The sequence below is a fragment of the Phodopus roborovskii genome, unplaced genomic scaffold, assembly GCF_943737965.1.
Source record: "Phodopus roborovskii unplaced genomic scaffold, PHOROB, whole genome shotgun sequence".
In the NCBI taxonomy this organism is placed as follows: Eukaryota; Metazoa; Chordata; class Mammalia; order Rodentia; family Cricetidae; genus Phodopus; species Phodopus roborovskii.
In genome coordinates, this window is record NW_026126407.1 from 25,787,809 (window position 1) to 25,811,795 (window position 23,987).

Consider the following 23,987-nt stretch of genomic DNA (forward strand, 5'->3'; position numbering starts at 1 on the left):
AAAAATGAGCACCATTTTAAAATGACTTTAGGTTAGCGAAGAGAGTAGGTATAGTTATTCCCAGCTAAAATATTTCAGAGAGCTGGTAATGGCTTTCAATATTAATGACTCAGCCTTTCAAACACACATCAAATTTAAAAACAAAAAACAATGAAGACAAATTAAACATGTAGAAGTTCTTTTCTCAGATACAAAATGAATATTACATAAAATATAAGGAAAAATGTTTTTCAAATAACAAAGTTTACACATGTGAAATTTAAATAACCTTTCCATTTACACCATTAGAAGCTCTCTGGTTATAAAAAAAAAAATCTATATAATTAAGAAGTAACTTCAAATACTTTTATACTGTTAGCATTTTTTAACTCTAAAATGAAAATGAACCACCTACCTATATTTCCAAGCAGACCATTAATAACTGTGCTGCTATCAGCCTTCAATGTACTGCTGTCCTGATTGATGAATTCAAGACTATCTTGCAGTCTACAGAGGAAAGAAAACACACACACAAAAAAAATTCCAAATATATTTTATATTTTTAATGGTAATTCTTCCCAAATCCCAAAGAAATTATAAGTGTAAAAGTTGAAATAATTTAGGTAAAGGAGACTACTGGGAATATGGAGGATAGTAGGGGGGTAAATAGGAACAAAGTATAATGAAATTAAAGTATCATTATGAAATCTATTATTTTACATATTTCCTAAAAGAATTTAAACCCTTTTTAAGTTAAAACTATTACTACTAGTACTATGAGTATAAACTATGATGATAACTATGCAATCACATAAACCATTGGTCTGTAAGCTATACCTGAAGGCCACATCAAGATGTTGTACCTTTTATGAATAAAGTTTCACAGGATGACAGTTTATGTTTTTTTCATTTACATGTTGCTTAAGGCTGCTTTAATGCTGTGATGACAGCAGTAAGAAACTACAGCATACTATACAGCTAACAAATTAGAAAATATATAGCATCTGGTTCTTTCCAGAGTAAACTGTTGACACTGATGTACATCACAGACAAGGCTTCCTTCATATTTTGAGCTAAAATTATTTTCTAAAAATCTGGTGTTGGGAACGGTCAAATGAGCAATTGCCGATGAGGAAGGAATAGAGAAGGGGGAAGACAGCAGCAGGAATAACAATCAAATTATGATACATTAAAATGATGTACATTACTTTCATCCTCTTTGTGACTAACAAAAGTAAAATTACTATGCTTTCAGTATGAATATCTTTTCTATAAACTTTAAGAATTATCAATTAAAATTTAGAAGACTATAATGTTTTAAAATCTGTGATTTTTAATTTCTACTTCAATATTAAATTTTAAAAGTTGGCATTTTAGAAACATCATTTTTTGAAGTATTCACAATATTTTGAAAAACATCTTTTTCCTTTTTTTCCTACATAAAGGTAAAAATGAGCTACATATGGAAGCCTCTATAATAAAACCCCTTAAAACAGAAGCCTCTCAAGGCTCAAAAAAAATTTCTCTAGAGAAGGTTTTCTGCTGTTTCCCACTCATTTAGACTTTGGATTACTGTAAGATTTTAGCTAGTCGGTGTTCTGATTTGGCACCTACAAAGTCCTACTAATCTCACTATCAACTCTAACTCAGTACTTTCTTTACTAGGTTCTGGTACTTAGCCTCTTATCAACACAGAAAACTACAGAAAACGGAATCACATCTATATGTTCAATTATATTCAGAAATGGTGTGATCTGGTCTCCATAAACTTTCAGACTTGGGTAAGATATAAACTATATGTACTACGGTTTAAAAAGCCATTTTAATATTTATATTTTTATATGTAAAATAGCAAATATCAATCTCCCCCTGCATTCACAAGCACTTACGTATTGAGACTTCCACAGATACTGCTTCCAGTCCGGGCAGTGAAAACTTTGCTAAGCATGAGCTGTGGAGGTGAGCTATGAAAGAAAACAAAATGTCAGAAAGAGATTAAAACTAAAATACAATGATTTTTTTGATTAATTGTAAATAAAATTTTGTTAAGTTACAGAGATTTCATAGCATCATCACATGGGATGAGAAGCAACATTAAAACTGTTATATTATAAGCTGGGCATCTGACATGCTCAATCTCAGTAAACATCTAAGAAATCCTTTCATCTTCAAAAAACATCTACAGTAGGTATATAACATGAGTACTGAACTCCCTCACCGGATCTGATGAATTTTTAGGGTGGATCCTTTGTAGCTCATTGCTACTGAGCCAAACATCATTTCTCCAAGCATATTGGCATCAGAAGAGCACCGAGAACCCTGGATAAAAATTTAAAACATAAATGAAACTAAAGAATTAAAAGCCCTCTGATTTCAAGTATTAATTTCCTTTATAACATACAAACCTATGTTAGTTTTTCTAATAATTTCATTCTGTATTGTATAAACTGCTCTGCAATTTGTTCATCATATGGTTTCTTCTATTAAACTTAATCATATCATTAAACAGAAATTCTACTCATGTTTAAAGCTGCACAGATATTGGTAGGTATAGTAATACCTATAATCCTAATAGTGGGGAGATCAAGGCAGGGGTACATCAAATTTGAATCCAAACTGGGTACTTAGGGAGACACTGATTTATTTAAGGATAGGAGGGAAGGAGAGAGAGAAGGAGGGAGGAAGTTGCACATTATTTGATTACATTGAAACACCACACTTCAGGGCCAGAGAGGTGACTTGGTAGTTAAGAACACTTGCTGTTCTTACAAAAGACCTGGGTTTGGTTCCTAGCACCTACACAAAAGCTCAAAACCACCTGTAACTTCAGTTTCAGGAAACACAACTCCATCTTTCAGCTTCCCTACTAGACATGTATAGTGTATATACATGAATGTTGGCAAAACACTCATACACATTTAAAAAAAGTAAATCTTTTAAAAAAAATACCACATTTCATCAGGTCAGTGATGTGAGATGTCCTTCTTTATGCTGTGAATATGTGTTGCTTTTATTGGTTGATGAATAAAGCTGTTCTGGCCTATGGCAGGGTAGAATATAGCTAAGTGGAAAATCCAAACAGACAGAGAGAAAGAAGAAGAAGACACAAACAGCCACTAGGGAAGCAAGATGTGAACTACCAAGCCATGGGCCTTGTGGTAAAATGCAGACTAATAGAAATGGGTAAATTTAAGTTGTAAGAGCTAGATAATAATAAGCCTGAGCTAACAGGCCAAACAGTTTGTAATTAATATTAAGCCTCAGAGAGGGTTATTAAGGAAAATGGCAGGCAGGAGAGAAACTTCCAGTTACAGGTCAGACTAGTTACCAAGGAAAATTTAGTTCACTTCTAGGATTTTGCTACTAAAAATAATGCTCAAATAATTTTTTTTTACAGTTAACCATGTATTTGGTGTGAGTATATATGGGTGGGTATACAGACTGCATGTGAGTGGAGATCAGAGAACAACTTGCAGGAGTTGATTCTCTCCTACATTCTATCACGTGGATGCTAGAGACTGAATTTAGGCTGTGAAGCTTGGCAACCAGTGCCTTTACCTGCTGAGCCATCTGGCTAGTTCCAAATCAACATCTGAGCCATGTCTTACATGTAATGCAACATTCCTCCAGTATGTAAACAAGGGTAGAACAAACAGTATAATGTTTACTACTTCCATTATGGCAAAGAAGCATCCACAAATAAAGCAATTTATAACTATCATGGATTTTAAAAAAGATCTACTTGTACTCTATAGACTTAACGAGTCTTGTTTATAAACATAGAAAAACCATTCTAATATGTATTAAAGACCACAAAGCCAAATTACCTTCAAAGAAAACAATACAACTGAAGTTATTACTTATCCAGATTTCAAAATATATTACAAATCTATAGTAATTAAAACAGTATGGTTCCAATTGAAAGATAAACCAATGGAATGGGATCATAGACCCAGAAATAAATCCACATCAATATTGTCAACTGATCTTCAAAATGGGTACTAAGACTATAAAATAGGGAAAGGAAAGTCTCTTTTAAGAAATGCTGCTGGGAAAGCTGGATATTCATATGCAAAAAATAAAACCAGACTCTTACAGCAATATGAAAACCAACTCAATATGGATTAAAGACTTAAAAGGGGGCTAGAGAGATGGCTCAGTGGTTAAGAGCACTGACACTCTTCCAGAGGTCCTGAGTTCAATTCCCAGCAACCATATGGCGGCTCACAACCATCTGTAATGATATCTGGTGCCCTCTTCTGGCCTGCAGGCAAACATGTAGACAGAATAATGTATACACAATAAATAAACAAATCTTTAAAAAAAAAAAATCCCTCTATTCTAAAAAAAGACTTAAAAGGAAAAGAACAGACAAAGAAAATTGGGTATATATACATACAGTGGAATATATTTCAGCCTGAGAGATACACTGAGTATACAATAGTGTATATAGATCTTAAATTTTTTTTAAAGTTATTATCATTTTTTAGTATGTTCTACTTACATATATGTAGTGATATATTGCTTATTATTTAATAAAGCTTGCATGGGAAATCAGAATGCAAACCTAGCCATAGCCATAAAAGCTGGGCAGTGGTGGCACACACCTTTAATTCCAGGACTCAGGAGACAAAGGCATTTGGATCTTTGTGAATTCAAGGTCATCTAGAGCTACATGAGAGTGAATCAGTCTAAAAGAGAAACAGAGCTCACACATGTAATAACAGCACTAGAGAGTATATAAAGAGCTCAGTGCAGACTGAACAGTCTAGGAATCTGAGATTTGGTGAGTAGCAGTGCAGTCTAGAGATATAATCTGTGAGTTTGGTGGATTGCCCTTTTTGGTCTGAACACAGGTAGAGGTAAGAGATCTCTGGTGGCTTGGCTGCTTTGCTTCTCTGATCTTTAGCTTGAACCCAGTATCTGTCTCTGGATTTTTATCTTCATGTTACACATGGGCATCTATGTACCACATAAATGCCCGGCACCCTTGGAGGCAAGAAGAGGACACCAATCCCCTGTGGTCAGAGTTACAGATGGTTGTAAGCTAACATTTTTGAGTGCTAGGAATTGAATTCAAGCCCTCTAGAAGAGCAGCAAGTTTTCTTAACAACTGAGCCATCTTTCCAGGCCTGCATAGATGAATCTATTTTAGCACCACTAAATACAAAGTATGTTTTATTTGCACAAGCTTGGGATGACATAAATTCACAGTAGTTGATAGAAACTTAGCACGAAACTAAGTTGACTTTATTTCACATGGTAAACTTATATCCAAGTTCCTATGTAGTTACTGATTTTTTTTAACCTAAAAACAAAAAAATCCAGTTACTTCTGAAAAACAAAGATGTATATTTAATCCTTGTAATTACGTTTTAATTTCCTACTATGGCCAAACTATATTGGGATTTTAATTTTATTATTTAATAATATAAAGGTGAAAAAATAAATTACTGTGGGTACTCATAATATGAATTGAGATAAAGATGGAGAAAATATCTGCTATCAATACCATAGACCTCTGTATTTTCCCATCTAAGGTTTTCAAGATTATTAAAACTCACTTGTTGAGTGAATTTATCCATCTCTGCAATTACAATGTAGGCTCCAGGAAGGTATAGTCTAACTGATATTATAACTCTGGTCCCTAGGAAGGTGATTAAAATGGCTTATAAATGAATAGATGAGTTATCTTACCTGGTACTTGGGACACTGATCTTTTACATCAGAAGATAAAATGATAGAACTATCCAAAGAGGAGGAACTATCTCCTCCTGGCTTCAGCTGGCAGCATTTCCCAAAAACCTTGACTTGAGCATCACTACAGAGCTTCTGAAACACAGAATACTCCCATTTACAGTCCAATACATTTGTTTTACCACAGATAAACTTAAAAGCAACATTAAACACTCTGGAAAAACCAAGGATGAGATTACTGAAAATAATATAATTGTAATGTAATAGTATTTTTTTTCTATTTCCTTCAGTATTATTTGAAGTACATATTTTTTCTCACCAACATTATCAAACCATAGGAATTTTTTTATATTATATGTCCAAAAAACAATATCCATGGCACCATGGGAGAGCATTAGACTAAACAATATTCATTAACTGTAACTTAGTAATCTATAATGGTGGTTTTCAAATTATTTACTTTCAAAACTTTATACTCATAAATTATTGAGAATGTCAAAGGACTTTTGTCTAGGAGTTATATCTATTCATTATTTTATATCAGAAAATAGAGCTGAGAAAGTTTTAAACATAACAATAACATGTTACAAGTTAACAAACAACACTATTATGAAAATATCATTAACAATCTGTGAGAAAGGAGAAATATAAAAGACATATTTTATTATAGGTACATATATCTGTTTAACCTTCTGTGTTTGGAGAGGGCAGTTCAGGGACTGAGCTCAGGGACATGTGCATGTTAGGCACATATTCTATCACTGGGCCACAACCCCATCCCATGTCTAATCTTCTAAAATTCAATGTATTTATGTGAAGAGCAGATAAAGAATACATTTTAAATTCAGATGATTGTTTTATTAAGAAGACTAGATGAAAGGCACATACATACTTGTGTTTTGCCTGCGTGTATGTTTATACACCATATGTGTGCCTGGTGCCCAGAGTCAGAAGGTAGTATTGAATTCCCCAGAACTGTAATTAAGGATGATTGTGAGGTGTTAGGAACAAGACCTTGATCCTCTGCAAAAGCAGCAAGTGCTTTCAACTATGAAACCATCTATTTAGCCCCAGGACTAATTTCTGTTACTTTTTTCTTTTTCCTTTCTTCTCCATCCCCATTGAACCCTGGAGCTTTCAATGCTCACAACTTGGATATAAGCTGTAATCCATTTAGGTCTGTGACACCCTAAAAAGTACTTCAGTGCTTTATCAGTTTCAAGTATGTTCATTCTTCCTTGTATGAGACGCAATCAGAGTGTAACTGCAATTTTCTGAAGAGTAACTATTTTACAGTTACACTATCACCAAAGGCACTTTAAAATAGGGTGTGAACAACTTCTACATCATCTGCAATCAAATGTTTCAAGTAAAAGGAAAAAGGGCTTTAGACATTTTGAGTAATTCAAATCCTATGAATAGGTTATTTGAGCTTTTAAATCTTGGTTTGCTATCTGTAGAGTAGGAAGGGAAACCATAATGATACTTACAGAGTTTCTAATTATAATAGCCCAGAGAACTAACTTAAAATTACTAACATGTAGTTATAAATAGGAAACTAACAATTGAAGTCAAGGATTTCACTAGACATTTTTATTTGTATTATTTCATTTAAATGCTTGTGAATAACATTTAGTATTATCTTTTTTAAAATTCTTCTCTCATATATTACATTCTAACTGGTTTCCCCTCCCTGCACTCCTCCCAGTGCACTCCTACTTCCTCTCTCCCCCAGATCCATTCCTCCTCCATTTCCCTTCAGAAAAAAACAGGCCTCCCAAGGATATCAACTGAAAACATCCTTGGCTATATCTTAATAATCTTATTACTTACTAACAAAATGTTGCCAACAAAATGCTAGTGCCCACATACATTTTCTTTAATATTCAGCATGAAAAATACTACTAAAATACTCCATTTTGCATAGGAGAAACCGGAAGCAAAGAGACATTACCTAAGTCTGTTATGTAATTACAAACAAAACTCAGTTGGTTTTACTTACTTCACCCTTTCATCAGTCAACCAGAGTACTTAAGTGCTATAATGTGTCTCAACCATCTCAAGCTGCATCTACCAAAAGAAGTCCCAAGCTCATTTTTTCCTCTTATTGTCTCTGTCCACAGACAGTTGATTTCTCTAAGAAGATCTGGCTCATTTTGGTAAATAAAAGAACTTAGAAAAAAATCATTTAGATGCTAGGTATATTCATTATATTGGATTCTCATTCCCCCTAAATGGACAGAGAGGTGTCCACAATTATACAGACATTTGCTAGGTGTATTTATGTATGTGGCTTTCATTCATTCATATGTATATATATGAATATATAGCCCCTAGTAAGTTGACCATGCCACAGTAGCAGACCAGACGTATAAGAATATTTAGGCAACACAAATGAGTCTTGAAGGATTTTTTTTTTAAGTGACACAAAGTTGAGTGCTGTTCTCATCGCTAAAAAAGGGATAATTATCACCTGTGTAGGGTTGGTTTTAAGTTGTAGGGTTGGATATGGAAGGTAATAGTCAGACTCGGGTATCTTTTTTAGAAAAGTTTAAGGGAAGGGTATGGTTAGGATGGGATATAGGTAGATTAAGGTAAGTTTATAGGTAAGATTATGGGAAGGGTATGGTTAGGATGGGATATAGGTAGATTAACATATCTTCTTGTGAACTAATTTTAGCAACTATTAGCTACAGATAACTTACATTGTTAGATTCCTGTATGTTGACTGTGTAGGGTCTCCTTTCTGTTTAGGATGTTTTGCACATAAATATAAAACTATCTTTGTGTATATACTTTGTATATTGATACAATTTAGGATATTTTATCATATTGCACTTTACAGTTCTACCTCTAGTCAAGACATTTCAGTTCTACCTCTGTTGTTGAGATTCATGTGCATGCCGGTTGTGGTGGCGCGCACTGGTAGGATTTGCTGAAGGAGGCAGAGGCAGGAGGATCATGAAATTCATGTGTGTGTGCGCGCGCGCGCGCGCGTGTGTGTGTGTGTGTGTGTGTGTGTGTGTGTATTTTTTTTGAAGTTATTGTCCTTGCTAAATTATTGTGGGAGGCTTCGGCCACTGAGCAATTGTTTTTGAGAATTACAGATTATAGTTACCCATCCTTCTTTTATCTATGAGATTAGTAAGACATACATATTTATTCTTCAAACATTTCAAAGTCCTATACAATATGGCATATAAATGTTTTAATAATTAGTACTCAGTTGACATAACTGAGTACTGACAAAACTGCTCCTGACAGCATCGAACTATTCCCAAGAGTATGTTGGGTACCAATGACACCCTCTCTGGAATTTATTCTCTCCTCAGATACTGGCTTCTTGGACAAAAAACTGCCCCCACCCCAACTGCTGACCTTGGACATGCTGTTCTAACTGGGTTTACAGGAGATAAACTTAAAGAATACTGCTGAACCTTGCTAAGTCAGGGTAAGACAGTTTTTCAACTTCTTAGACAGTCCATCTGATACTTTAGGCCTTAATCAAAGTTGTTCACCCGGATGTTGCTGTGAGAACTTGGGTGACTATCCAGGTGGTCTGCTGTTTCTGTCATGCTTGCACCTTTAGGAAGCACAGGCTTGCACTTCCTGTCTATCCTCATAAAAGTGATTTTTCCTTCTGAGGTCTTTGATGAGGTTGAAGACTAGACAGTCATAGCTATATCTTCTCTTATCTCAGACAAGATTTAGACTTTCCAGATTAGGATTGCTATCAGAGTAATCTCTGTCATGCCTTTACCCTGACACTGGACATGTATACTGGACATGTAGTATCTATTGCTCAATATTGCTCTCACTGGTAATAGGTTTTAATTTGTATATATTTACCTTTCCTTTTCCTGGAATATACTTGACATTTGTTATCACTGTATATATTTTTTTCATCAGGCTTAAAACATTCTTAAAAGGGGAATTATAGTGGTCTTGCCAGTGAACCTGTAACAAGGCCACTCCCCCTTGGGCGTGGCTTCAGGTAGACAAGAACAGAAAGAGGGAAGCTTGAGTTGTGGATTTCTTTTGTATGGTCTTTCTCTTGGATCAGCTGATCTGGGTAGGAAGGGCAGAGAAGTGCTCCCACTTTTCTTTATATTTATCTGTGTAAATGTTCCCCAATAAATATCCATTTATCATTTATCTTGGGTCTAGTGAAATCTTTAAACCTATGCCTTCATGCTGTAATTGTCTACACAAGACTAGGCCTGTCAATATCTTGTCAACAGACTGGAGAGTGACCTATAAGGTCCTGCTATTCCCTGAGGACCTACAGGCACTTAATGGTAGTACAGGGACTTTGGTTTTTTGTTTTTTGTTTTTTTTTTTGAGACAGAGTTTCTCGGTATTGCTCTGGCTATCCTGGAACTCGCTCTATAGTGCACACTAGCCTTGAACTCACAGAGATCAACCTGTCTCTGCCTTCTAAGTGCTGGGATTAAAAGCATGCACCACCATGGCAAGGCCAGGCTGAGACCTTTTTTTTTTTTCAGTAGTATAGCTGCTGGTAAGGTGCCTATGCTCCTATAATTAATTGACCTCTCATCCATGCTCTTATAAGCAACCCTAATGAGACTCATCAGGTCACAAAAACAAAAATGATTAAAAATACGGATATTAACTGGGAAAAGGATGGTATGGTAGTTTGTAATTGGCCCTATTAGGAGGTGTGGCCTTGTTGGAGGAAGTATGCCACTGTGGGGGTGGGCTTTGAGGTCTCCTATGCCTAGTTCAGACCATTTCCTGTTTCCTGTGGGTCAAGAGTAAGAACTCTCAGTTCCTTCTCCAGCACCATGTCTGCCTGCATGCTGCCTTGCTTCGTGAACTATAAGCAAGCTACCCAATGTTTTCCTTTATAAGAGCTGCCATGGTCACGGTGTCTCTTCACAGCAATAGAAACCCCAAGTGGGAGGGAGATACAAGATATTGAGGGGGAGAAGAGGGTTGAGTAGTAAGTGTATAGCATTAGAGGAATAAGAACAATAGATATATTATTATTGGAACATCCAGAGAAAGAGAAGAGACCAAGATACTCCATGGAAAGATCGCTAAAAAGGAGAAACTAAAAAGAGAAACACCAAAAACAGACACCAAGGACAACCTAACAGAGGAAGAAAAAGACATTGGCAGACACCAAGAAGTGATAAAGAAGGAACAGACACCAAGAAGGACTGTGGGGTAAAAATACCATGTCTCCCCCAAATTAGCATTAAAATATGAATCCCTGATGGGATGGTATTAGGAGGTCAGGACTTTGGAATGTTTTTTGATCATAAAGGGGGTAGCATCTCATAAATGGGAACAGCACAGTGTTCTTACCCTCTTTTCTATATGTGAAGTAACAAGACGTCAACAGTCTGCAATCTGGAAGAAAACCTGACAAAAACCCAACATGTCAACACTCCATCCTGGCTTTCTAGTCTGTAGTGTTTTGTTATTGCGCCTGAGCAAAGACACATAGAGAAAGTTAAACATTGTTTTGTTAGGATCAAATAAGATTGCTCAGTTGGTATAAGTGCCCTGCTCATTCCCAGAATCCAATGGGATGAAACTTATCATCAAAATTCCACATAGACTAAAATAAAATGCAAAATTTTTTTAAATTTTGTTGGTGTTGGGTATTGACTATTTATGAATATATGTAGGTAAATAAAAAAGGTCACAGAAAAGACATGGAATTTCTAAGTGTGCAATTAAGTGGATCTCTGAATCTATATCTGTTTCTTATACCTTTTCTTGGCTCTTTTCCTTCTGTTTGTTTGTTTTAGCCAATGTGTTAGTTTTTGTTTTATCTTGTATTATATTACAATCTCTCAAGAGCTTGTTCTTTTCTAATGAGAGACAGAAATGGGGTAGATCTGGATGGGAGGGAAAGTGGGGAGGAACTGGAAGGAGTAGAGGGAGGCGAAACCATGATCAGGATACGAGAAACAAAGTTCATTTTTAATAAAAGGGAGGGGGGGGAAAGAGAAAAAAAATCTCAAAATGAGGATCTGAATTTTAAAATGGCTAGAGATGTTTTATACTAACAAAGTTACCATAGTTAAAATTATATTAATTCATTCTCGAATTATTAAAGTACCCAAGATTAAATTTCAAACAAATGAACAATAATACTCACAGATACTGATGTATCCTCATTTTTTCTCTTAACACTGGAATCAAACAATACATTTCTCCCTCGTCTTTCACAGTCTTGATATACAATCAGACGAATCTGGCTTGGGTCAAACTCTGGCAAGGGCCAACTTGGGAAAAAAAAAAAAAGGATCCACTTCAGTTACTTTAATAAATACTCCACATATATTATTACAACTAAAAATCTTATCTGATAGACCCAGATGCTGTAGTATTACTGAAGAACATACACTTGATCTTCACATAAAATGCCACTATTTGGTTCAAGGTATTAAAAGTTACGCTTTTTAGATTAAAAGTAAGAATAAGAAACTTAAAAAACAATTGGTTACTATCAACATATAAGATATAGTCAATTTATATAAAGGATTTACTTACAAAATATACTTAACTACAGATTACTAATAAAATCTCATGGAGAGATGACATAAGGTTAACTAATATTTTAAGTTGTTTTTTCTGCAACACAGAAGTATAAAAATAGAAACAATTTTGCTATAGGTAAAAACAGGGAATATATTGTGAGTAACACAGGCACACAAAATGCTACTGCATTTACATTTAAATAAAAGTTAAAATTTGGCAAGATTCAATCTAAGAACACCTAATATTCAAAATTCTAGAAAAAGAAAGGTAAACTACAGGTAGTACTCTAGTCACTGCTCAGCCTGCTACTCTCTTTCAGTGTACTCAATAATGGAGGGAGAGGTGAAGTAGAAAGAGGGGAGGGAATAGGGGGGAAGCTGACAGCCCCCAAGTTTGGAGAGTGGTTACCTCAAAGAGCAAGCAAACATGAAAGTACACCAGGAAGGAACATATCAGGTGGGTCAGGGCAGTTACTTATGTCTCATCAAGACAGTGCCAAAGTACATTTTTCACTTCACAACATATATTTGGAGAAAAGCACACTGCTTATGTTTTATGGACCTTTATTTGTGCATTGTCATAATTTTAAAGATTAATGTCTCTTTTGGAAACTGATAGAAATCTGACCCTACATATCAAGCTAAAGCAGACATCCATCCTTAAGATAACACTGGCTTACATTACACAGAACTATACTTTAAAACTATGACCAAACAGACCAACACAGGTTGAAAATCAAGAAGTGGCTTCATGGAATTGATAGAGAGAAATGTTTTAAGGAAGGAGTACAATGGCAGTAATTAAAAAACTTTGGAATCACCATTGGTGATAATGGCAAGGAAAGTTCTAAAGAATAGAGAACAGAAGGCAGATTGTACAGGATTGAAGAAAAAAGTCAACTGTCAAAAAAGAAAGGAGATGAAAATTAAGAGTGATGAGTATTTTGTTACTAAGAAAGGAAATATGTGAACATGTTTGCACTCTGATGCAGTTTGAGGTGGAGAGGAAATTACAGGACTTTGAGGAAGTGGTGTGGTGAATACTGTTTAAAGAATTAGCTTAAGAACTGGCTTCTCAGGCATTGCCTCACATCAAGTTCAGAACAAAAAGTAACTCTTGCATTAGACTACAAAGAGAGGAGAGTAAAAAGGAGTATGGTGCTTGCTGGGAATAAATTATGTTGACCAGAACAGTAAGTAAGACTGCTGAGCAACACTGTAATCCTACACATGGTTAACAATAATGAGAATATGACTGGCCACAAAGTGAACCAGTGATTTTTTTTTTTTTTTTTCCCTCTAGAAGCTCTTAGGGTGCTTGAATTTGAATCAGGCAGAGACAAGGAAAAGGATTTTGACAGATAAATGGGAAAGGGGACTCTGAAGGTAGAGCAAAAAATTCCAAGAATAGAGATGAAACAATGAATACTAGAGCCTAAATTAGGAAAATAATGAGAATATGAGGCTAGGATAAGAAATGAAGGCATAATAGTCAAAGGAGTGAGAAGGAAGATCAGTATAGACATACCACCTGAGAGGAAGAAAAAACTCACAGTGTAGTGCTTGCAAAAGTCAAGGAAGATGAGGAAAGCAGCAGTGCACAGAACCAAATGTTGCAGGAATACTAAACTTCATAAAGACTAATTCAGCCATCTGGTGGCTCAGTCATTTGGTGGGCTGGGTTGTCTTGTTAGAACAGCACCAGTGGAAAGAGGGGATGGTTAAGTAACAACAGACAGGAGGAACTGAGAAGAAGGGCAAGATTTAAAATTCTAAGCAGTTTTCCTGTTAAAGAAGATGACACAGAAACTATGGGTGATTTAACTGTCCATTTAAATTGCATGGTTTTGAATTAAAAGGCAACCTACACTGTCAAGAAGAAACTGGGATTATCTTGAACCAAGACCAATGGTCACTGTAGGAAGCCAGAAGAGGTGAGATTATGAAGCTTTTCTCTTAAAAGACAAAGGTATGCAGATATAAAATGTTCGGTAATGTATAAAGAGGAAACAAACAATTTAAGGTTTATATTTTTAAATTAAGGTTTAATTTCTAAGTTAAATTTCTATCTATAATAGAAAAAGAATTTAAATGTAGCTAGAGAAAACTGGCAAATCAATGGAACAGAAAAGTGAGAACACAGCATACTACCAAGAAGGTCCCTGATGAACTGTAAAGCATATTTAATGAGGCCATAAAAAAATGACCTACAAATGAAAATTACTACAAATGGACATGCAAGGTTTAAGAAATGAAACAGTTATTTAAACTTGATCATTTGTTTTATATTAAAAGTACACATTTTCAGAAACAGGTATGAGTTGGGTGGCCTAAACTGGGGTATAGGACTTAAGATACAAAAATCTAATAAAAATAATCAAAACAGGGGAAAGTGCTAACCCTTAGAAAGCAAAGATACAATTAAGCTGAAGACCCAGCTGAATGACAAGTCTAAGGTCAGTCTGGGCTAGAAAATGAGAGCTGATTTTTAATTGATAATAAACGTGACAGCAAGAAAGGAGTGATATGTACTTCACTATCTGAGGAAATGTGACCAGAATGACCCTGATTAAAGCAAAGTATGTTAAATGTCAGTGGTTTCCTCTGACTGCCCAGACATTGTCACTACTGTTTCTATCCTCTTTACCATATATGGAAATGGAAGTTGGTATAATTTCTGAAATCTGTAAATATAAGAAACTCACTTAAATTTTATGACAAAAAGATTCTGATTAATCCAAGTACTTGGGAGGCAGAGGCAAGCAGATCTCTGTGAGTTAGAGGATAGCCAGGGCTACACAGAGAAGAAACCTTGTCTCAAACCACCTCACCCAAAAAATAAAACAAGCAAACAAACAAAAGTTATACTTAAAACATACTAGAACATAGTATAAAATGAGTAACATCCCCCAAAAGGATCAACTCATTGATATGAAAATAATATGACTAAGGATATGAAATGTAGGGTTAGAACAGGAAAGTCTTGGGAAAAACAGATTCAGCTGGCTAATAATCAAGATAAACACTCAAGTAAGATTTGTTTCTATCTTCTAGCCCCTGCACCTTGTTAGGAAAGTCAATTTCATAAACGTTTTTGATTTCTCTAGGTTATTTCAGAAATCAAATACTTCTCTGAGACTACAGCTTAATCATCCCTTTCTTCTCCTCTGCACTTTTTTAAGTCTTTTCATAGAATGGAGAGAGAAGTAGGAGAAAACGAGGAGGAGGAAAGGAAAACACAAGCGACCAGGAAGATTGAGCCCAATTAGGAACAGAAGACAGGGGGTGGGGGGAGAGAGAGAGAGAGAGAGAGAGAGAGAGAGCATAAAAGAGGGAGCCAATATTGGTTTGAAGATAAAATTGAACACAAAGAAAGGTCTAGAGAACTACAAGACTGCTGCCAACTAACAAATTGAGCTTCCGTGGAAAGGCTACCACAAATGCCCTTCCCAGAGAGTGGGATCAACAACTAACTTATCCATGGAGCCCTCAACTAATGTCTGTTGGAAGCAGGAGCAAACACCCATACATAAACACTGAGTCGAAGTAGAACCCAGATGCAGATGGAGAGGACAAGGCCAGGCGGCAGAAACACATAGAGACAGCTTACCTGAACAAGGAGAAGCTAACGGCCACTAGACTGATAGCTAGGAAGCCAGCATGGGACTGACTCAGACGCCCCTGAATATGGGTCTCAGCCAGAAGGACTGACAAGTCTAAGGGACCTCAGACAATGGAGCTAGGATGTATCCCTGGCGCACAAAAGGTCCTTGTGAACACATCCCCCATGGAGGGATAACTGCCTTAATCTAGAGACAGGAGAGAAGCCCTAGTCCCTACTTCACATGACCTGTCAGATCTACATGACCCCAACTGGATGGCATTCCCCTATATATGGAATTGGGGTGGGGGGATGGGAGGGGAGGGTGGTTAGAGTGCAGGTGAGAGGGCAGAGAGGGTAAAAGGGAGGAAAGGAGGGAGGGAGAGAGGAAGGGAGGGAGGGAGGGAGGGGGAATTGGGGTCAACATGTAAAATAATAAATTAAATTTAAAAAAAAAAATGCTTTGACTCCAAAATTTAAGTTCAAGGACAAGTTACTGGGGAAAAGGATTTCTATTTTTGTTTCCACAGAAAATGAAAAGATGTGGATTCCTTCCAGACTAATGTGGTTTGATCAAGCCAGACCACCTGAAACAGAGTACCAGGTGATTCTACATTCAAAACAGCTGGACCAAGAAGCCTTACAGACTACAGGCAGGATTTCTGCATCTTCTTAGAATCCCCCATGACAGCGCCCCTTAGCAGCAGGAAGTAGTTTGGAAAGAATGACGCCCAAATTCCCAAATATTGTCTAAAATGTTTATTTTCATTTAAATGGACTTGGTTATATAAAATAAATATATAAAAAAAAAAAAAACCCTGTTCCTTTGTACTGTTGACAAGCACTTTTTAAAGAAAAACATCTTTTGGCCCCACTAATGGTCAGATACCCTAAATTCTTTAGCAAAGAAGCAATGGTTAGCTCAATTATCAGTTTAGAAACTCTATCATACTCACTGGAACATTTTCACTGTCAGAGTCTATGCTAGGCTGAACAAGTAAAGTACATGATAATCCATTTCCTAGAACACAGAAATATCAAAACTAATACCTACAGACTATTACTTTTGCCCACGAGCTTTCTTAACACTACCCTTACAAAGAATAAAGAGGGAAAAAGTGATTAATAGAGAAAAGGGCAGGTTGATTCTATAGCCATTAGCACAGCACATAAAATCTGTCTGTTTTTCTGATTCTTACAGACCTTACAATATTGTAAGGAACCACCAAAGAAATGTTTAAAAGGGTATAATAGCTTACATCTACTATCCCAGCACTTTGAAGATCGAGATAAGTGGATTATCAAGAGTTTGTGGCTGGGCTATATAATGAGTTCTAGGCCAGCCTGCAATACAGAATGAGATCCTGTCACAGAAAAAAAAAAAAAAAAAAAAACCAAAAAAAAAAAAAAAAAACCAACAAATGGACTATCTTTAATAGTTTAATCTTTAACACTTTATAAGCCCAATAAAGTAGCCTATGTTTGTAATCATAGCACTCTAGAGGTAGAAGATTCAAAGTCATTTTCCCTGGGTCTAAGGCCAGCCTGGCACACAAAAGACCTGATGATGATGATGTTGAAAATGAAGAAGATGAAGACAAAAAGCAAAAGCACCAGAGAAATGTTTAAAAATCTGACGTTGTAAACAGTAAAAACCCTCACACTGACACTAATACCTAAGTACTACAAAGAAAAGGTGGAAGACATTAGTAACACAACAGAACCTTAAATTAATTTATCTTATATTACAATCAGATAAATTAAAATCAGATAAACTAAGGTCCAAGCCGGTAAAATTAAAATCAACATTTGGTATGTAAATAACTAGATTGTGACCAATAAGTGAACTAATATAATGTATTAATTTAAAATTTACTTATACATTCATGTTACATACACAAAAATGCAAGACTTTCCAAATATCTGCACTGTTCCTGTATAGGCATAATAAGAAAAATAAATGCAATGAATAGCACAATCATTAAGACACTCATGGACCTAGAATTTATAATATTTACAAATTACATGTTTTAGATACACCTGCCTAAGAATACACCAGTCTCAAGAATTCTTCAAGTTCAGAAAACATATACCTATAAGTTCAGCATTCAGGAGGCTGTAGCCAAGAGGATCTGATGGGAGATGTCATTCTGTATATATGTTTCTCATATTGGTTAATGAATAAAGCACTGTTGGCCAATAGGAAAGGAAGATAGGAGGGACTAGGAGACAAGGAGGAAAGAGGAAGTAGTAAGGAGGAGTCAAGATGGAGAGACGAGACGCCTGCCCCATTCCCCGGTAAGATTAGAACACGTGGAAGTACTTATATTTAACAGAAATGGGTTAATACTTAAGGCAGAGCTAGCCAATAAAAAACTAGTACCTGGCCAACAGTATTATATCTAATACAGAAACTCTGTGTATTATTGGGGCTGGCGCGGCGGCGGGTGGAAAAACATTACTCCCTACAAGGATTTATTTATTTTTCATATCAATCCCAGTTCCCTCTCTTCCACCCTCCCATGACCCCCGACCACCCTCCCATCTTATCCTCCCCCCTCCCCTACTCCACATGTAGGGTTATGCTTCCTGGAGGGGTCATCTAAATCTGTCAAGTCATTTGGAGTAGGGACTAGGCCCTCCTTCCTGCCTCTATGTTAAGGGAGTATCCCTCCATGGGGAATGTGTTCCCAAAGTCCTTTTGTGCACCAGGGATACATCCTGGTCCCACTGTCCGAGGTCCCTTAGACTGCCCAGGCCTTCTAACTGTGATCCCTGTTCAGGGGGTCTGAGTTGGTCCAGTGCTGGATTCCCAGCTATAAGTCTGGGGGCCCATTGGCTTCTCCTTGTTCAGGTCAGCTGTCTCTGTGGGTGTCTGCAGCCTGGTCTTGTCCTCCCTCTCTGCAAGGATCAGACTTTTTTAACAATGATTTAATTTTATTTGTATACAATAGTCATTAAAGGTTAACTGATTCAAAAAGACATTTTTGATACTCCAACATCCTTTGCCATTCATTCATTTATTACAAATAAATCCCTGCCTACCACAGATCAGAAGTTAGATTGCAAATTGAGTATATTAAGTAGTTTTAATACCTTTTCAAATGTAGCCTCTGAATAATTCCACAGAGTAAATTACCAGTTAATGGTACATATTAATAGATACGTGTTAAAGTACGGACAACCAGATTTCCTAGATATAGTAAGGATGTAACTAGCATTTTCCCCCTAAGAAGGTATTTTAAGCCTTTTAGGAGAATTTCTACAATGTAGATATAACTTCTGTATAAAGTAATACTTAAGATATACTATTTTAAAAAATTAAACTAGAAATTAGACATAGCTCAACAAAAACACTAATTTATTACCTTCTCTTAAGAAAAACATTCTGGATAAACATCAAAACCTAGATGGACCTACGTTGCACTGTACACTGGTATTCATTTTTTTTAATTGTTAAGAGCAGCATACTGAGTTTGGCAAAGTTAAGAGTATTTGATCTGATCATACATCCTAGCTTAAGAGTTTTTAAGTTCTGAGCTCACTAGACTTGAGTTCTAATAATATCCTACTTCATCAACATCTATTCAGCATTTCATTATATGACAAATTGTAATAAATGGTATAGAATGAAACATCAACAAATACTTGGTCAATTAAAAACAATCTTATCAACAAGTGAAAAACATGCCATTTCATTATTTAGCAATGGGAGCTTTTGTGAAAAGTAGTTACTTTTAAATAGATCTAGAATTAAATGAAAACAGCTTCCTCCAAAATCCATCTGGTTTTCATACTGGGGAAAGGAGGATGTAAATGAAAAATTACAACACTAAGTAAGGCATCTCCAAAACACTGTCTTAGGTATTTACTAGAGTCCATTCTCTTTCTGATAATCCTCCTAATACTACAAGAAGGTTTTTAAAACATTTTACAAATTCCTAACAGAACCTATTCATTGGGTTATTCTCCTAATCCTTGAATTCACAGTAGAATTTCGTTATTCCTCAAAAAGAAAAAAGTTTGTCTGACCAAAAATTGCTATGGAAAAATTAATACATTTACAAAACATCAAGATTTGTCCCAATAGATGAATTTCACCTCGCACTGTTAACATTAACCAAAATGAGTCATCAGTTTAGTTCATCTGTTTCACACAAACTAAACAGCTTTTGATTAACAGAATGCAACAGAAGAGCATATGGATCCCACTTTTATCTCTAACTATACTGGTAGCCAGTGTCAATAAGAAAAAATATGGAATGTGTCATTAATTGGAATGTCATCCTTGTGCCTCACTAACCTTTTCTTTGTATCTTTCCAATTTTAGTATATGTGCTGTTGATGTGAACATGAGACGATTAAGAATTTGAAGTCAGCCTGAACTATATATATATGGTCAATTCCAGGCTCAGCAAGACTATATAGTAAGGTCCCATCTCCAACAAAATAAAAACAAATTCTTCAAATAATCAAAATTATTACCACAACTTTTCATAAAATAATCTAGTAACTTAGCTTTTAATTTTTACTTTCCATGCATTTTAAAGCAAATGTATCACCAAGTTTATAACTAGATACAGGGTGACTTTGTGTTAGCATATTTTTAAATGGTATCTGGAATTAAGCTGAATATTACTGGTATCCTATTTCTCTTAAGCAGTTCTACTTTGCAAAATCCCTAAAAACTCCAATTATGTACAACTGCCAAGCCAGGTTAATAATAGCAATGAACCATACTCATCTAAAACCACAAGACTGTCAGGTGACATAACAAGAATGAATTTAACTCAAAAGCCTCTCCATGCTGCAATTAAAAAAAAAAAAAAAAAAAAAAAAAAAAAAAAAGCAACAGGACCATGGGCCAATGGGAGTCTTTAAAGAGTCTCACACTAATGACAAAACCTATTTTTGTAAAAGGCTTCATTTCTACAGTTTTGCAAGTAACATACCACTTTTTGTTTCACTTAAGAGTGAGATTTCACAGAAGTAACTTGGTACTTTTAGGACAAATGAAAATCAATCTAAATATCCTTGTAAACTAAGCCCTACCTGGCAGCTTGTACAGATCAAGAACGTCTACCATATTTAGTGTTTTTAAGGCACTTCTGTTAATTCTTATGCAAGATTGGAGGAGGTAGTTCTTCATGAAATCAGGAAAATGAAAAGCAGGAGAAAGTGTAAGTAAAAAAAGGAAAGAAGATGGGGGGGGAAAGAGGGAAAGAGGAAAGGGGAGAGAGGAAAAGGAAAGAACAAGAAGGGAAAGGAGAGAAGGAAAGAGGGAAATGGAAAGAGAGAAGAGGGAGGGAAGGAACAGGGGAAAAAGGAAGAGAAAAGGAGGGAAGGAACAGGGGAAAAAGGGAGAGAAAAGGAAGGGAGGGGGGAAAAGAGGCAGGGGGAAGACATGTCCCTAGTGCCTGTGTCCTCTAACTAGGTCCAACCTCCTCAACTCTCAAAATAGTGTCACCACCCGGGGATCATGCCTCACAACACTGGACTAGAAAGGGATTATTTTATGCACAGTGCTTTGACTCAGTAAAAGCTATCCTGAGCACAGGGCTCAGGCAACCTTAGCTATAACACAGCTCTTCAATAGTTCACACCCAAGGAATTCAGGTTTATTTCTTCATAAATGAGAAAATGGAATTTTCAATTTCTGTGTGCCCATACACAAAATCTTAGAAGCTATCTACATTGCTGACCAGCAAATGAAAACTAAGCCTCATTAATCACAGTACCATCATGGTCAGTATGTAAAATCAGCTCACTAAACAACACTTATACTGCATTTAAGAGGACAAGTCTAGCAGAAAATACTGACTTTGTAGAAATGTAGTTCAGTGGTATAGCCACTCACTTCCTATTTAGAACTTTAGCTCAGTTTGGCTGCTCTTCCAGAGGCAAGTATGGAGAGGGAGAAAGGGAAGTAAGCAAGCAAGCAAGCAAATAAACCTGCCAATGGAATTATAAACTTCAATAAAATCACCATGTTAAATTACTTGGCTAGTTCACAAAAGAGACTCTTTCGCTTGTTTTACAAACATGGTTTTTCGGCAGGGTTATGTTTTAACATTTATCAGCATATTCTTCCACAACAATGAAGGATAGGTATGTATATGTGTGTGTGTGTGTGTGTGTGTGTGTGTGTGTGTGTGTGTGTATGTGTATGTGTGTGTGCGCGCGCTAATATGACTAATGTAGTAGCACAAATGCCTAATACAACAGCCTATTTACCTACAATCTAAGTAAAAGACAATATGCCGAGACCAAAAACGATTACCCATCCCTAACATGGCAGAAACATAAGAATGGCCTGTGAATCAGCAAAACTTGGATTTAAATCTTCACTGTCACATACTGACTGACTGTGGTGTTAGATACAGCTACCTAGAAAATTACTTATCCTCATTAATATTAAAAATTACCATATTCAGTAGATCCACAAATAAGTCTGTTAATTTAATCAGAATACAATAATGGTAGTTTGTCATAAATGTAATATTTCAGTATCTTATATATTCAACACAATGTGTTTTCCTCATAATCTTCTATATTCTTAGAATCTATAAAAGGGTTAGAAAGATGGCTCAAGGGTTAAAAACACTGGCTGCTCTTTCAAATTTGATTTGGTTTGATTACTAGCATCTACACAGTGGCTCAAAGCCATCTGTTACTCCAGTCTTAGTAGATCTGGACACCCTCTTCTGGCCTCCAATGGCACCAGGCATGTGGTTGGTACCCAGACATACATATATGCAGGCATATAGAATAAAATAATACTATTAATAATCTTTTAATTAAAAATTAATAAATGTTTTTATCTGAGAAGCAATATAGGTTTACCAGGATACCAAAGAGGTATTTTATAGGAAAACTAATTAAGAATGTCATTCTCTGATACAATTCCACAGAGAAAATGTGTCTAACTAAGGGACATGGCCTAGGAACATGAGATAGTGAAGGAAGACTAATGATTTGGAATGGTCACAAAAAAGTCTAATTTTTGTAACTGACTAATTTTGTGAATTAATTTCAGAGTTTTTAAACATAATAGACAAGTGCCCTACCCTCAGCCTAATGCCGATTCTTATTAGTATTTTGGAATTTTAAACTAGTAAAATAAAAATAAATTCAAAAGATTTCCTATTTGTATGTCTTTGCCTTCTTCCCCTCTCACCCCCCTCCATCTCTGACTTCTCTCCCCCATCCTTTCTCAGTACCACTGGCATTTAAATCTATGTTAAACTCTCTTCTGAATAAACATCAAATTTGCTTTAAACAAAAGATTTCCTGCTGTCTTCACAGGTAATTAAAATAGATTCATAGTCTTCCCCCCGCCCCAAAGATATTCTTAGTCATCTGTAATACAAGGGCCTTTAACTCCAGCATTAGGAGTCAGAGGCAGGAGTTCCAGGCTAGCCTGGCCAATCAAGGCTATAGAGAGAGACTCTGACTCAACAAACAAAAAGGTATTCTTCTTTTACAGGTGCATTTTTCATCCATATTGGCTTTCTTTCCTACATTCTCTCATTTTCCTTCTCTATAACTATTTAATATTAAATTCTTCAACTTCAAATGCATGTTAATAAAATGTAAAGTGTAATAACTGTAGCCATTTCTTAAATGTAACAATGGAATGTATTCTGCTCTAAGAAGTCATTTTCAAGTATTGCACCTTCTTTTCCTTCCTTCCTCCCTTCCTTTTCTTTCTGCAATGTAGTTTTGCTCCTAGTTGTTGTAACTATTGTGTTGGCATAATGTTTTTCTCCCATTCATTTATAATTGTTTACATTCAGGTAAAAACTATAAAATATCTAACAAACTCATTTTAGTGTACAAGCAAGCAAAACCCTTTTTATCTACCATTCCATTGTATTCTTTCCTCCTCCTTTCTCTTTAAATTTTCCTCTTATTCGTCCATTCTACATCCCAACTGCAGCCTACACCAACTCCTCTCCTCCAAGTACCTTCCCATTCCCACTGCTCCTTCCCACTCCTTGACCCAGAAAAGGGCAGGCTTCCCAAGGACATCAACATAACATAGCATATCAAGCTGCAGCAAAACCAAGCAGTCCAACCTGCACCAAGGCTAGACAAGGCAATTCAGCATGAGGAATGGGGTCCTAAACCCCAGCAAGTGTCAGAGACAGTCCCCATTCCCACTACCAGGATCCCCACAAGAAGACCAAGCCACA

General features: G+C 36.0%; 1 protein-coding gene and 1 pseudogene across 2 annotated transcripts in view; both read right to left on the reverse strand.

Moving 5' to 3' along the window:
* The window catches only part of Fnip1 (folliculin interacting protein 1), a 79,426-nt gene that overhangs the window by 33,050 nt on the left and 22,389 nt on the right, over positions 1-23,987 (reverse strand). For both annotated transcript variants that reach the window (XM_051180683.1, XM_051180684.1), the window contains exons 2-6: positions 11,810-11,936; positions 5,677-5,811; positions 2,198-2,298; positions 1,869-1,943; positions 395-486 (exon numbers count right to left, since the gene is read on the reverse strand). In XM_051180683.1, coding sequence (XP_051036640.1) covers positions 395-486; positions 1,869-1,943; positions 2,198-2,298; positions 5,677-5,811; positions 11,810-11,936 — 530 coding nt within the window. The remainder of the gene's footprint in view (positions 1-394; positions 487-1,868; positions 1,944-2,197; positions 2,299-5,676; positions 5,812-11,809; positions 11,937-23,987) is intronic.
* LOC127219926 (uncharacterized) lies at positions 20,044-20,144 on the reverse strand (annotated as a pseudogene).